The 16,018-nt window shown below is 35.3% G+C and overlaps 1 protein-coding gene across 1 annotated transcript; it reads right to left on the bottom strand.

Annotated features, from left to right (window-relative positions):
* Positions 1-1,097: 1,097 nt before the first annotated feature.
* Positions 1,098-11,030, bottom strand: LOC124394246 (calcium-activated chloride channel regulator 1-like). The gene is made up of 14 exons (XM_046862380.1): positions 10,879-11,030; positions 9,352-9,489; positions 8,747-8,897; positions 8,163-8,268; positions 7,908-8,073; positions 7,529-7,756; positions 5,435-5,659; positions 5,154-5,334; positions 4,959-5,065; positions 4,674-4,883; positions 4,288-4,558; positions 3,992-4,156; positions 3,234-3,452; positions 1,098-1,830 (listed from the first exon to the last, which is right to left on the bottom strand). The coding sequence occupies exons 1-14, from the start codon at positions 11,026-11,028 to the stop codon at positions 1,433-1,435; spliced, it is 2,715 nt and encodes a 904-aa protein (XP_046718336.1). The 5' UTR covers positions 11,029-11,030; the 3' UTR covers positions 1,098-1,432.
* Positions 11,031-16,018: the final 4,988 nt, after the last annotated feature.

A 16,018-nucleotide genomic window follows, 5' to 3' on the forward strand; every position in this document is an offset into this window, starting at 1 on the left:
GGTTTTATTGCCTGTTTGTTTTTAAAAGAGAAATGCTTGAAAAGTAAGTTTGTGTGTGTGTGTGTGTGTGTGTGTGTGTGTGTGTGTGTGTGTGTGTGTGTGTATTGTTGAGATTAGAATTGCCAGACATCAATATGAATAGTCATGACTGTAGAACAATTGCTTGTCTGGCTACCTGGCCATCAATATGAATGCCAAATCAATATCAATAGCCCCAAACATGTATAACAAAAGCCTTTAATGGTCAGCCATTCATTAATATGCAGACTGTATGAATAGAGTATAGATGATCACCAGAGTTTAGCAGGTGTCTCTCAAACAGGGGAGGGAGAAAAGGATCAGACAGTCTCAGATAAATGTTTGTAGGACTCTCATTTGTTATGACAATCTTCATAAAATTTGAAAAATAAACTCATGAGACATGTGGCTTTCAACCCAGTACTTTTCTGGATTGCTCCAGGACTGATTTCATGTATTTATATATTAAATAAAAATAATGTTCAATGCAGGAAATGTATATCTATGACACTTCATCATCTATAACTTAATATCTTTTTGAGCAATATCAACTTTGATGATGGACAGTAAAGCTCAAACTGTCTTCTTTCCAAAGATATTTAAATTGTGTATGTAGCACATTTTTATCAGGAACGGTTAACATTTAAAGTTAGGTACGTGTTTTCAGCTATGAGTCCTAAAATTTGGGTGGGGAGGTGTGAAACAGACATAGTATCAGTAACATTTAAAGTTAGGTAGGGCATTTCAGCTGTAAGTCCCAAAATCTGTGTCGAAGGCTAACAGGTTAATTGTGCTAATGTTTCTGTTAAATGAAGCATTTATTTATTTGTTTGTTTGCTTTTAAATGTTAATTATGGATTCCTGTGTTTCTGAGAACACCAGCATCTGACGGTTTTCAAATACAAATTCGGTGGCAATACAAATAAGAGGACAGTGGAGGAAGTACAGTATCTAAAAATTGTATTAAGTTTGAGGAAGTTATGCAGACATTTTTCTTTGATAAAATGATTTCTTACAAACTTACAATGAAAAACATTACACAAAAAGCAAAAGCATTTAGAGTGATTTCTGCATTTTTTATTCCTACTAGGGAACATGGGGGAAACATTTTATTTAAATTAAAAGACCACCACTGACTGACTTTCCTTGTGGTCAAGGTGATGCATCTTTCAATAAATACTGAAATAAAAAGCTATTAATACATGAAGCGTGTGGCATTTTTCTTCTCTGTGATTGTTTTTTTTTTTTATCATAAAGTTTTATCATAAAGTAAATTAAATATATGATCAAGCAGCATAGAGCACGGAACATGAAAACAACCGACCCCTGGATAAAATCAGCATTACAGATAATATAAAGACATAAAATGTGAGCACTGCATAATAATTGAATGTTCAAGCTTGCAGTTTTTATTCTAAATAATGTTAAATGAATGTGTTCTTTTTTTCAATGCCCTTGTGACCACAATTATAACACATACCACTATGGCCACCACACAGACTGATAGGATAATAGCATTTAGATTTAGGCCTGGATTTGATATGGCTGAGGGTCTGTCACCTGAGACATGCTTGGCCCAGGATACTCTAACAATGTTGGATACCTCAGACTTGGCTGAGTCTTTGTCCATTGACTGAATAGCACAAAAAATTGTGGCATCATTTTCAATTTCAATATCAGCCTTGAAAGAGTACTGTTCAGCTGAGCCTGACTCCTGAGGCTGAAGTGATGAAGTGTTCACCGGATTACAGCTGCTGAAGTTGTTTCGAAGTATCTTCAGGTCTTCACTCCATCTGATATCATAGGATTGGGCTTTAAAGAAAAAAAACAATAAAACATTTAGACAATTTGATTTGATTTATATTGACAAAAAACCTTTTTAACTCACAAAATAAATATTAAATACCCTCCATTGGAATGGCAAAGCCAGTTGGGTAGGTAGGAAGGTAGGGTATGATGTGTTTTGTGAGCAAAATATGTATATTATAAACTTATAGGGACTAAACTTATAGGCACTGACATTTAAATTCAAATTTAGAGAACCTCTTTATTTGTATGAAGCTGCTTTGGGACAGTGTCCATTATACAAGCACTAAACAAATAAAGCTGAATTGAACTGACTTCAAATTAAATGAATATGAAGCAATAGAATTTTGCTTTTATTTTTTTTTACACAGATACATGTCTATTTGTGTTAAACTATTTAGAACATGGCACATTTGGTGGCAGACCCCCAATATTTAGGTGAGCAACTGGACACCAGTGTTTTGTGTCCATTGCATTGCTGCATGATGAAGTCAAGTGTCTGATTCAACTGACAACTCATACTGTGAGGTGGAAAAACTACCTACTGCACCACTGTGCTTCCTGTTTTGTTGGAAACAAACGAAATTATTTCCAGTTGTGTACAGACACTAAACACTTTGTTAAAGTTTAAACAATTAATAAAAGTTTAAAATGTGTACTAGCTATGAACTATTTTGTTGTTTTAGAAATACACTGTTCTCCTGGAATGTCTCTGACTGGTCAGGTATTGATTTTATTTTTCAAAACAGGACAAAGGACTGCAGGAGACAGGAATTTTCTTGTTTTAACTTTCTCTATAAAACAAGCTGTACTTTTTGTTAAATTCAATTGTAGAGAAAGAAATGCTATGGATTCAGAGTCTGGTTGGATGGATTATTAGTCTGGTTCTTCTAGATTTTTCTCATACTATCTTGGGGTGTTTCCTTTTTTTCCTGGCTTGTTCATTAGAGATAAAGTTATATGCATGAACGTAAATAAAAATGTCACTTGTCTCTGTAAAGCTGTTTGAGTTAATACAATTGTCAATACAAGTGCTATACAAATAAAACTAAACTGAATTGAAGCATATTTGGTGAGAAATAAATGTTTATAGATACTATAAAAGTGGTATAGGAAGTAGTTAAGACTTTGGCTTAAAAGGTCTTGAGCACAAATCCCAGCACTAACAATTTGCCATTGCTTAAGTCTCTTAACCATCAACTGCTGCTAAGTTGTCTACAAATGTAATAACTGTAAGTTGCTCTGAATAAGGGCATGTGACAAATGCCATAACTGTAACATGTGAATATAAAAGGCATGAGTGAGAAAACTCATTATTTGTACCAGTATAAATTACTGTAATACTACTACAGATTTTTTTCATGGTGCTGGTATAGTTTCAGTATAGTGTATAGTGCTTGAGTGCTCACCTGTTCCATGGTCATAATCCTCACCAGGAGATGTCCAGCTGAGAAGCACGGTGTCCTCCTGAATTTCTGCGCTCAGATCCGTGATCTTGTTTGGAGGGAAATTTGAAACTGCATTGGTTTCCACTACAACACTTTCTCCAGTACCTGTTCTGGTGAACCTGCCAACATTCACTGACTGCACATTTACTGCAGGCTGAGGAGGGTTTAGTTCCACATTACCTGACAAGAAGATGCAAATGGCAGTTATTTTTTTCTATTTGAAGAGAAGCATACAGATAAATGCATGTACAATAATTACATACAAACTCAGACAGCTGTAAGTCAACCATGCCTTAAGTAACACTTAACCACTGATGCCACTTCTCTATATCAGTTGAAATATTGATCACATTCCTAAAATTTCCAACTTGTTAGCAAGCAGCATTCTCATGCAAATAAAATAATCAATACTGATTAATATGTGTACACCATCACTATTATATCACCTCTCCAGCTTCAGTATACTTAAAAAAAGAAGACATTCATAAGTAGAAGACACTGGATTTGTATTAAAGCTTTGTTATCTAACTTCCAAAACAATGATCTGTTAAACATGATGAAACTGCGACTACATGTATGACCCCTATCTCTGATGCTGTATTCCCAAACACTTACCATATTCCCAACATTCATGCAGGGTAACAACACCATTTTTTCCCCATCCCCATTTATGGAAAGTCTTTGCATAATGTGATGTGATACTGCAAGAAAATATTTACCATCCACAACATATCCAGGTACATATAGAGCACCACTGTGTCTGTAGAAAGAAAACTGGTCTGCTCCGTGTTGATATTCCACTTTCACTTTCAGACTGTATTTTCCACATCTTAATTCTGTAAAATATCTGGAGTAGATGCCATCATCTCTGAACACATCACATCCTGAAAAATGTCCAGCATGTGTTTTATCGAATATTAAATATGAATAAATAAAATATATATTGTATGCAAGCTCACACTTGCAAATAAAGACATAATTTTATGCAATTTCACATTTGAAATTTGACTGTTACCTGCTCCATTATCAAGGAGCTGAAATTTAGATGAGTTCCTCGTATCTGACTCCAGGTGCACCCAAACACTGGCCCCCAACACAGGATTATAATTCTGCCTGACCGCAGCCAACACAACCATGGGTTTAGTGCCATCACTGGTCTGCTGGTTCATTCTGATTGTAACTGTGATTGGGGGAATATCTTCAGACACTGCCCAACTCATTACTAATAAACTTGCTTCCTGAGCAGATGTTTCGTTATTAAAGAAGCTGTATTTCCATTCACCCACCTGTCATGCAAAAATAGGTAAAAAAATTTGAATAATTTTTATAACATTATTTTCAAATAATTGACTTTTATTGCAATACAAAACATTTCATCAAAATAACAGCTAAAAGGTTTACCTCTGCAGTTCCTGGAACAGTGAAAGTGATTGTGTTAGCATTGTTAGTGGTGTGTCTCTGATCATAAACCAAACCACTTGGTGATTGTATATACACAGTGGGTGCACTTCTTTCATATAGTAATGTAAAGGTGGTCCGGTTTCCTACAGTCCGATCGATTGAAACTGTTCCATTGAACCAATCTTCAACACGCTTTCCAGTGCTTTCAAGCTGTTAAGAAATGTAAAAAATGTAATGTGTATAATCTGATTTTGAGATTTCTCACAGTGAATGTGTATCACTAACCTGGACGGGCTGTTTGCATGGATTTCCATCCCACGTGATCTTTGACGCAAAGGCATCCACAAGATCATTGGAACTTAAAATCTCGCTGGCAATATGAAACATTCCCTCTGTTTCAAATAATAATTGGCAACTCAGTGAAGGCAATTAATCAATGCAACTGTGAAATTCTAAAATTGTTGATTCTACAATTCTCACCTGTTTGCACTGCCATGGTTCTCAGTGTGTTGTCTGCATTTGGTCCCAATGCTACAGTGTGAATTATTGCACCACTTTTAACAGATTCTTGCAAACAATCTAAAACATTATCAGTTGCTTCCCCATCTGTCAGAAAAATTATCTCCTTTCCTAATGTTTCACCATCGTTCATTCGAAGGGCCTGAAAAAAAAATCATATCATCATAGACAGATTTCTAGAGCAAAGTACATTTTCTGTGCAGTCAATGAAAAAGTAGCAGCTTTTGTCACATCTGTCTCACCTCAAAGCCTTTTCTGAATCCTTTACATATAAATGTTTGTCCAGCTGCAATTGTGGGCAATTTGCTGATTAGTTTGTCTCTTGTGGCCTGTCCTTCTATTTTTGTCAGATGTGTTAGTATTTGAGCGTTACTACTAAAAGTCACAAGAGCCACATATTCTTGTTCATTTATAATCTGGTTTAAGAAAATTCCAGCAGCTTTCTGAAGTAGTGATAATCTCCCTCCCTATACAAACAAAATAAAATAACATCAATTAACCCTTTTACAAAATCATAACAATTCATTTTATTATCTAATACAGCTTCTCCACTTTATACACTATTTTACAATGTTTATTTCAATGCTTTGATATTTCTTCTCCAATGATTTATTTATTTATGTAATGATTATATATTATATAATGATCATCCCAATATACAGTTGTGTTCAAAATTATTCAACCCCCAATGCTGTAAATGGTTTTAGGGAATTTAGTGTACATTTGTAATTGTATTCAGAATCAAATCCTACAAGGACTTCTTAAAGAACCATATGCAACTAAAATGACATCAATTAGTTTTGTAATACAGTAGTAAATGTTTCTTTTGTGAATTCTTCATTGACATAATTATTCAACCCCTTAAAGACTACCACTCTGAAGAACAGAGGTTCAATTAAGTGTTTTCAATCAGGTATTGAAAACACCTGTGGATATCAGGGAGCAGCAATAAAGCCTAATAAGCACCAATTAGGCAGCTTTAAAATGACTGTGATACTCAGCTCCTTCTAGACATTCACAAACATGGTGAGGTCAAGAGAATGGTCCAGGAAGACAAGAGAACAGGTGATTACTCTTCACAGGAAGGGCAATGGCTATAAGAAGATTGCAAAGATGTTAAACATACCAAGAGACACCATAGGAAGCATCATTCGCAAATTCAAGGCAAAGGGCACTGTTGAAACGCTACCTGGTCGTGGCAGAAAGAAGATGCTGACTTCGACTGCTGTGCGCTACCTGAAGCGTAGAGTGGAGAAAAGTCCCCATGTGACTGCCGAGGAACTGAGAAAAGATTTGTCAGATGTGGGTACTGAAGTTTCTGCTCAGACAATACGGCGCACCCTTTGTAATGAAGACCTCCATGCCAGAACTCCCAGGCGCACCCCCTTGCTGTCTCCAAAGAATAAGAAGAGTCGACTGCAGTATGCCAAAAGTCATGTGGACAAACCACAGAAGTTTTGGGATAGTGTTCTGTGGACTGATGAAACAAAATTAGAACTGTTTGGGCCCATGGATCAACGCTATGTTTGGAGGAGGAAGAACAAGGCCTATGAAGAAAAGAACACCTTGCCTACTGTGAAGCATGGCGGGGGGTCAATCATGCTTTGGGGCTGTTTTGCTTCTGCAGGTACTGGGAAGCTTCAGTGTGTGCAAGGTACCATGAATTCTCTTCAGTACCAGGAGATATTGAATGACAATGTGATGCAGTCCGTCACAAACCTGAGGCTTGGAAGACGTTGGACCTTTCAACAGGACAATGATCCCAAGCATACCTCCAAGTCCACTAGAGCATGGTTGCAGATTAAAGGCTGGAACATTTTGAAGTGGCCATCGCAGTCACCAGACTTAAATCCGATTGAGAACCTCTGGTGGGACTTAAAGAAAGCAGTTGCAGTGCGCAAGCCTAAGAATGTGACTGAACTGGAGGCTTTTGCCCATGATGAATGGGCGAAGATACCCATAGATCGCTGCAAGACGCTTGTGTCAAGCTATGCTTCACGTTTAAAAGCTGTTAGTACAACATCCTTTTACAGTTATAAGTACTAAGATTTAATGTCACTTGGGGGTTGAATAAAACTGATAATGATGTGAGCTCAGAAAAGACATTTGTGGTTATTTCATTATAAATGTTATGTTATATTTGTCTGACCTACACGTGCCTCTTTGATTTAATTGTAAGCAGGATGACTGAATGATCATAATCAATGTCAAACCGACCAAAACAATCAATTTCAGTGGGGGTTGAATAATTTTGAACACAACTGTAGCTGTCTAAAATAAATATATCATGCAGTAATAATGCTTTTTTTTTTTTTTTTTTTTTTTTAGCAACATACAGTCATGCTTCCCGAGACGTCAAGGATGAGACAGACGACTCGAGGTCCCCTCTGTATGACTTTGAATGTAGGAGGGGGTGGATCAGATGGCAGCGGCTTTAGATTGTGAAGAGCATCCTTGTCTACCGAGTCCTCAAAGATTACTGTACGTGTTGCTTTTCCACACTGTTTATTCTGCTCATTGGGGGCTTCTAAGTTATGTTCCTCCTCTCGACAAAAAGCTTTTACCTACAAAGAAATAAAATCAGTGTACATGACAAAGGCTTCAGCGTTAAATAAAGTGTTTTCAGTGTTTTTAGAAACCATTTTAACAAAATCCTAATTTCAATGTCCTGCTTGTGTCAGCATTCAGCAATCAAATATTTAACAATATACTCACAGAATGTATGCTAGGCATGAACATTATTGAGGATTTTGTAGTTTGCATCGCATCTGGGAGGAATTCACAGTCGGGTGTGAGTGCGCCAGATGCATCCAACTCGCAAGGTACCGAAGTTGATTGATTAAGAATTTTCTTCCACTGGCCAGAAAGATTGTTAGTGCAACTGAAAAGAGAAAAATGACACATTGCTATAACTATTGTTATAATATATGTTTAATAATGTCTGGTCTTTATAGACAATGATAATAAAACCTTGTTGGTCGAAACCGATTAGCAGAAATGTAATATTTCTCTTTCTTATTATATTCATCAAATACTCCCCATCGGAGGTGAGCCCATTCATGCACAAAAACCCTTTCTGAAATGTAAATGAAAAAACAAACACATAAAAAAATCACTTCTAAAATAAATAATCAATTTTTTTTTCATTTTGTGTGTGTGTGTGTGTGTGTGTGTGTGTGTGTTTCTTTTCAATTTTTATTTTTTTATTTTTCTTTGCTTGTGTGTTCCTGTTTTTTGCCACCAAATGTCATCATTGTATTCCTATGCCCTTCATTAGTTTTTATTGATTCTCACATTGCCTCATTATTTTATTCGGGAGATGATTTTGTGGATTAGATGCTGTTTTGTAATTTTAGGTTTTTGGATTCTCAATAAAAAAAAAAAAAAAGCAGGATTTCCTACATTCCTGAGTTTGTGTCTGCCACCCCAAACAGTCAACCCCAGATCAAGCCCCGACTCTGACAGCAATGAAAATCAATGAGGGGCTCTGTGTGTGTGTGTGTGTGTGTGTGTGTGTGTGTGTGTGTGTGTGTTTAAGACAGGTTTAGGCTTACCTCTAGGTCCATATGGTTTAGAAATATGGTTGTTTAACAAGAAATCTGGGGTTAAATGAATGTATTCACCCTCACGTCCACATCCTTCTGGTTGATGAGTATATGGCTCATTACCATATTGTAAAGATGATTCGTCTATTCTTATTTTGCCCTAAAAATAAAATGTATTATTGGTTCATACCTTACATTTAGTATATATATTTTTATTTTTTTACATACATGCTATTTTCAATAGCACACAATAAATAAATAAATAAACAGTCAGCAAATTTACTCCATATCATGTACAGTGTTGCATAAAAGTTGGGAAAAACTTCAGAATTTGCTATATTTCTGCATAAATCTTACCAAAAATATAATCAAATTTTCACATTAAGTCGTTAAAAATGGGCAAAGCGAAGCCAGTCAAAAAAACGACAAAAAAATTTTTTATAAGTGCACATTATTACAACATTACATATTTGTGAGTTGCAAAAGAATGTGAAAGTCGAGGACTAGCAGTTTATTTGAAGGGCTTTTTGGACTTGGACAATTCTAAAATGTTCCTAAAATGTTAAGTACTTCTGTGTACTGCATATTAAACCAAAACTGAATGAATATTGTACCTTTTTGTAAGTTTCTGTTGTTGCTTTCTCATACTTTCCTGATGTCCAGGTTGGTGGTACCAGTATTTTCACTTCCTTGAAAAACACCTTGTTGTCTAAAGCTTCAAACAGATATTCTGATCCACTGGTAATCATTTTCTGTAAAGATAGTAGAAAAAAAATTATGTATCTGTGCATGTAAATAAATGTAATTATCAATCTTTAAACAGCAAATTGGTTTTAATCAAAAGAGAATATTTTAGAGATATTTTTAAAGGCAAAAACAGACTGTTTATACTGTTACCCTTTCATTCCCAGTGCTATAACATATTATATTGCAAATGCAGCGGATAAAAGACAGACAAAAGACAGACAAAGAACAATTTTTAACTATTTTAACAATTAAAAAAAGTTTGATTTCAACAGCGTATTATTGCATTGCCATGCACAAAGGGGAGGAACAGATGAATCTAGGGAGGAGGGCACCTATGAAGGAAGTAGACATGTGTCAGGATAAGTCTGAGTGATCAAAAGCCAAAGAAACGGGTCATTTGCAAACAATTTACCAATTTATTTAGCTAAATCTTTAAAATTAGATAAATATGTTGTAAAAAAATACAACGTTATGGTGCTTTCATCAAAAAAAAATGCTGATTTTAATTATTATGAACTGTTCCCCTAAAAACAAAAACAAAAATAGGACGAAAGTATAATTTTTTTTTTGTTTTCTGTTCCTTTTTTTGTAATTTTGTGGTGGTGGTGAGGAGGAGGAGGCCAGAGGAGGATTTGCATGTATGTCCTTATGTTCAAATTATTCATTTAAGGTTAATTAAACTAGCATTAGGAATTGTTTTACTATTTTGGCCTGGTTCATCTTAAAGTCCATGATTGTAAATAAATATTCTTCTCCTTTATTCAGTTTTTTACTATAGTCAGTTTTTACTTTAAATAGGAAATAATTTGTTTCAGATAAAAAGCCCTTTTTTCTTTTCTCACTTTGGCAAAATGTTTAATTTCCACTACATTTACTAAGTGACAGGAGAGGAAACACTTTCTGTAATTATTTTTTCCTCTTTTCTTTTTTCTTTTTTCTTCTTTTCCTTTCCTTTCACAATTTATATTTCCTCCAGGGAAATATTTGTAATGTTGGCCTGAAATACTAGAAATGAAGCCAAGACACATTGAAACCACAATTTTTTGTGTATAAATAGGTTGCTTGGCTGCTTTAAACTTAAAGGCAGACTTCATAAAACATATCTTTAAAAAAATACTTTTTTTTTTTTTTGCATAATGAAAGTGTTTTTTGGTCGAAAAAAAAAACACACAATTGATATTTATGAAGTATATGAGTATGGCTGCTTAATTCTATTTCATACAATATAAGAGATATCTTTACATTGATAGCATTTGGCAGACACTCTTGTCCAGAGCAACTTACAGAATAAATACATATTTTAACTTATTAGAAATGTTAATCAAGTTACAAAACTAAATGAACAATTGTAACGGTTTCAAAGGATTACAACATATACATAAATTAATAAATACCTTGATTTGATTTAGAAGTTCTTCATTCTCTGGTACAGCAGGGTTAATGACAACCAGAATATCTGTGTACCCATTTCCATCTAATCTGATTGTTGTAGCAGATTTCAGTGCAAAGAGAAACAACACCACAACAGCAAGCATTTTAACCATGACTGCATCTGAGGAAAGGAGGAACAAGGTTTGGTTTTATACTGTTGCTCCTCCTCATTATTCATTGCTCAAAATCTGTAGACACTTTAAAAGAATAGGCGGAACCACACAAGAGCCTTGAAATTCTTCAGTAATTCTGAAGAAACACATTAGTATTAAACTGACTGTTGATCTATGATCCTTTGCTGATACCCTGACTTCCCTGACTCCAGATTCATTGTTTTTCCTACTTCTGGTGACAAACAAAGGCATTTGTGTTTTACCCAATAGCTCTTACCTCTTACCATTTACTAAGAAAATGGTTTAATTATGTTTACATGAAATTACAGATATGTTGCCATGACAGAAGCTTCAGGATAAGCTTAAACGTTTAAGGTTAATATGCTTAAGATTTGCTTAGTCAACATGTTTTATTGGATAAAAGCTGATTTGAGTATTTCAGAATCTATTAATGAGTGTGCCTAAGAAATAGTGGGGTAGCATGCACATTTATCCAGTGAAAATGAATGCCTTACTAAAGCAAGAAACTCAATTAACACAATTCAACAAGTCTCATTTCACTGTAGTTACAGCTGTGCCACCTGGATACATGTCTAGCAGAAGCATCAATATTAACTGTATAAAATGACCTTCTGTGCATTTTTTCTGTGCATTGCAGTTTTCTTGAGGCAAATCTTGTGTCCGTTTAAAAAAAAAGCTCATCAGTGTATCAGTGACCAAATCAACATTTTCTCCTTTGTCAGACATTGTGGAATGAAAAATCAGCTATTAAATCCATACAAATATATTTGCGCTTGTGCAGTTTGCTACAGATGTGGCCACAGCTAATCAGTACTTAATTATAACTATGAGAAGTATTTGTCATATCTGAATCTTTTTTCTGTACAATTTTGCTTTTTTGGTATGATGGTGGTGAGGTGGCACCAAAGTCAAAGTCTATTTCTTTCTCCCTCACTGCTCTAGGCAGGGTAACTAGACTTCAATCTCTATCAAGTGTTTGATTTCTTAATTTGCTTGAGAGGAAGGAAAATTAGTCACTTCTTCTCCTATCCCAATGTGTGTACTGTGGTGGTGCAGATATGGATTTGTTGTGTTGAGTTGAGTTTCCTCCTATTTTTGATGTTAGGGAGTTTTTTTCTTTCCCTGGACAATGAAAAAGCGTACTAAGTGGGGTCACTTCCACGGAACACATTGGCAGATTTTCTAGTTTCAATCAACGTCATTCGCTTTTTTTTTGGTGTGCTTCAAACTTTGACAATGAGTTTTCATTGGGAGTGATGAGGATGGATAGGATTACAAATACCTGGGTGTTCACCTAAATAACAAACTGGACTGGACAGACAACATTGAGGCAATTTATAAAAAAGGACAGAGCAGACTCTTTCTGCTGAGGAGACTAAGAACTTTTGGAGTGCAGGGAGAGATACTGAAGACCTTTTTTGGCTCTGTGGTGACCTCAGCTATATTCTATCGTGTGGTCTGCTGGTGCAGCAGCATCTCTACTGCAGACAGGAAGAGATTGGAGCTGATCAGGACATTTCTAGAATTCTGTTTTCACTTTTTTATTATGGGGTATTAAGTGTAGATTAATGAGAAAACAAATTGAAACAATTGTAATGTCAGAAAAAAGTGAAAGGGATTTGAATACTTTCTGAATTCACTGTATTTATTGTTTGTGTGTGCGTGTGCGTGTGAGTGTGTGGGTAGTAAACGATACTTTTTAACTTACAGATATGGAGGACATTTTTAGATTTCAGATCTTTTCTAATCATTAAAACATGAACACATTTTATACTGTTTACAACAGTTTTCAGACTAATTCTCTCGGTCGAGTTAAACATGCTCCTGAGGCTCCAGTGACCACTGTTCCTGCCCCTCTCCCCTCCGTGGATCTTCACACTTCTGTGCAGCTTGGGACAGTCTCTCATCAACACCTTGGGTGGTTCCATGAAATTCCGGAGTAGAACGGGTGCTTTGAGGATGGATTGGACTGTAGTTAATGTCAACAGTCTGCTACACTGACTCAGGAATACAGTTTGCTTCTGATCATCATCACTGTACCCCGTAACATTGTATATCTGCTTCAAATGGACATTTAATCACCACATTATCTGTGTAAAGCTGCTTTGAGACAATGTTCATTGTTAAAAGCGCTATACAAATAAAAATGAATTGAACTGAATTGAATAATTGATTTGACAAATTCTCAAAATACTAACTAATATTCTTTCTTTCACTTTCTATGATAGATCAGCAAATAATTTCACAGATAATCACTGTAGAATAAATAGAACAGTCTCAATGATGCCATTGAACAGGAGTCGGAATTGTTTGGAAAAAGGAGTGTTGGAATTGTGTTCATTGGAATTTCTAGGTCATTTTCACAGAATACAGTTTGCAGTTTACTTTGGGTTGATAAATAAATTGAACAAAAAGGCGCTGACCTGTTTCCAATTTTTTTTACTTTTTTTATCTGTAGATGCTTATGGTTTTAATTAAAATTTATTAGTATTAATTAGTGCTTACCAGTGCTTATTAAGCATCCTGAGCTCTAAATATATGACATGAGTGATAATCCAGCTTGGGCACATTTCCTATGTTGTACTTATATGCTCACATAACATAAATCTGGCAGTAAAGCAGGATTTTAATGGCAAAGAAAATTTATATGGTTTTGATATGGGCGAAAATTTGGGATTTGGGACATACTTTGTTGCTCGAGCAATGTTGGATACCTTAGACTTGGCTAATTGTTTGTCCAATGACTGAATAGCAAAGAAAAGTGGGGTGCCATTTTGAATTGTAATATTAGGCTGGAAAGTGTACTGTTCAGCTGAGCCTGACACTTGAGGCAGAAGTGATGAAGTGTTGAGCAGATAATTGCTACTGAAGTTATTTTGAAGCATCTTCAAATCTTCACTCCATCTGATGTCATAGGATTTAGCTGAAAAGAAAAATCCATGAAAATAAAAGTGATTTTATTTATACTTAGTAAATTCTCTGAGACCACAAGTCTAACGCTAATGACACCATATCACTAGCGTTAGCCACTAACCAGGAATTGGCTAGCGGCTAACGCGATTGTAGTGGGACGAACTGTGGGTGTCTCTTTAAATTGTCATGAAAGCATCAGTTGTCCAATCAGATACATGCACGACTATATAAAAGGGGACTTTTAATGCACCATGTTGTGTGATCACCGCTTGTGTGTCATTGCCCGAGGCCCGCCCCGTCCTGGTTTAGACTCTTCCTGTCTTATAGTTTCCAACGTGTAATCATTCCATAAACCCGCCGTAATCCCGTGCCTTCTTGCCGGTTTGATGTCCGTTTGCCTGTGCGGCTGGATTTGTGGTCGAAACGACAATATTAAGGTATGTGTAGCTATCTCTGCTGCGGTTTGTGGTGTTTGGTGGGATGAATAAATGTTCTACTTAAACCTTTTTAGGTGGAATAGTTTTAAGAGGAGTCATTCAGTGCGGCCTGCGGGGCAACGTACTTTGATGCTGCTGCTTTGTTTGCTTTGCTAGCTCTGTTTATGATTTGTCTGCTTTGTTTAAGCTGTGTTTAAGCTTTGTTTAAGTTTGGTTTAAGCTTTGTTAATGCTTTGTTTATGTCTGTTTTGCGATCTAACACAGAGGCGTGAGCGGGCGCGTGCATTGGTCCTCTCTATTGGACCAACTCTTCCGCGTCTGTACTTGCTTTATTGTGAAGTTTGCAGTTTGTTTGTTTAGTTTGGTTTTGAATTCATCCACTTAATTTAGTTATTTATTGTCGTATGGTATTTTGTTTTTTTTACTTTACTTTGTTTATGTAAGTTGTCTGATTTGTGATTGTGCTTTGTTTGATTTAAGTTTTTATTTGTTTGATTCATTGTATATTCATTCAACACTCAACATTCAATTATTATTCTCATTATTATTTCTTTGATTACTATTATTTCTTGCTTTGAGATTTAAATTTGGTTAACAGTGTCTTTTGTTATAGGAACCGAGGCTTCAGGCAGACGGCTAGTTGGCCTTTGCGTGCGGTGGTGGGACTCTATCACAGGGTGCAGTGTGTTCACGCTTGATCTTACCGTGTGTGTGTGAGTGTGTGTGTGTGTGGTGCGTCTTGTGCACTTGGCGTTATGCTTCTGGCGATATAGTAGCCGCATACCCATTAAGCTAGTTTACCTGCTTTAGGTAAGCCTCGGTTTCCTTTTTGTTTTTTATGCCTATTTCATTCCAGCCCATAGTTATGTTTTAAGATTAATACCCATATTTATTGTTGAAATAAAACATTTTTTGTATTTTTGGTATCCACGTCTCTTGCCTCTGTTTCTTGAAACCATGTACCTGTGTGTCTTTTGTAGATGATTAATCTATAATAGTGTTCCCTGTTAACAGTCCCGCCACACTTGGTACATGAATTCTTTAGCGTTTTATGTCCAGCTTCAAGAATTTCTCTTAAAATTAGTAAATCCTGACAATTCCACATACTTAGTTGGCCAATTTAATTGATTATTCTGTTTAATCAATGTAATAAAAAAGTGTATTGCCTTAATTAGATTAATTCTATTATTTTTTTTGTATTACATATTATTTTATATATTATTTAACCAAGCAGGCATTTTATTTAAAACTGTTTTAAATGTAAACTGTTCAAAAGTCACACACACACACACACACACACACACACACTAAACTGTGTTGGGGTGTAACAAATGTAAAGTATTTAAATAAATTTTTTTATTTATTCATTTTTATTTATTTAATTAGCTAATTTCATTGATTATTCGGTTTAATCAATGTAATAAAAACAGTAATAAATACACTTTTTTGTTTTACATATTATTTTATATATTATTTAACCAGGTTTTAAAATGTAAACCGTTCAAAAGTCGATCACAAATGTTAATAATAAATTAATATAAACTGCGTTAAAAATAAACAACAAGCAATTTTATGTTTTGCGTTTCTTCCCCCTGACGCTGAAATTTAACACAAAAAGC

Source organism: Silurus meridionalis, chromosome 12 (genome assembly GCF_014805685.1).
Source record: "Silurus meridionalis isolate SWU-2019-XX chromosome 12, ASM1480568v1, whole genome shotgun sequence".
NCBI lineage: Eukaryota > Metazoa > Chordata > Actinopteri > Siluriformes > Siluridae > Silurus > Silurus meridionalis.

Excerpts from the sequence above, each read along its gene's own strand:
- LOC124394246 (XM_046862380.1), bottom strand. The coding sequence starts at position 11,028 with ATGGTTAAAATGCTTGCTGTTGTGGTGTTGTTTCTCTTTGCACTGAAA. Across the intron at positions 5,066-5,153 it reads AACCATGGCAGTGCAAACAG|AGGGAATGTTTCATATTGCC; the intron begins GTGAGAATTGTA and ends TATTTGAAACAG. Across the intron at positions 1,831-3,233 it reads GGATTATGACCATGGAACAG|CCCAATCCTATGATATCAGA; the intron begins GTGAGCACTCAA and ends TTTTCTTTAAAG.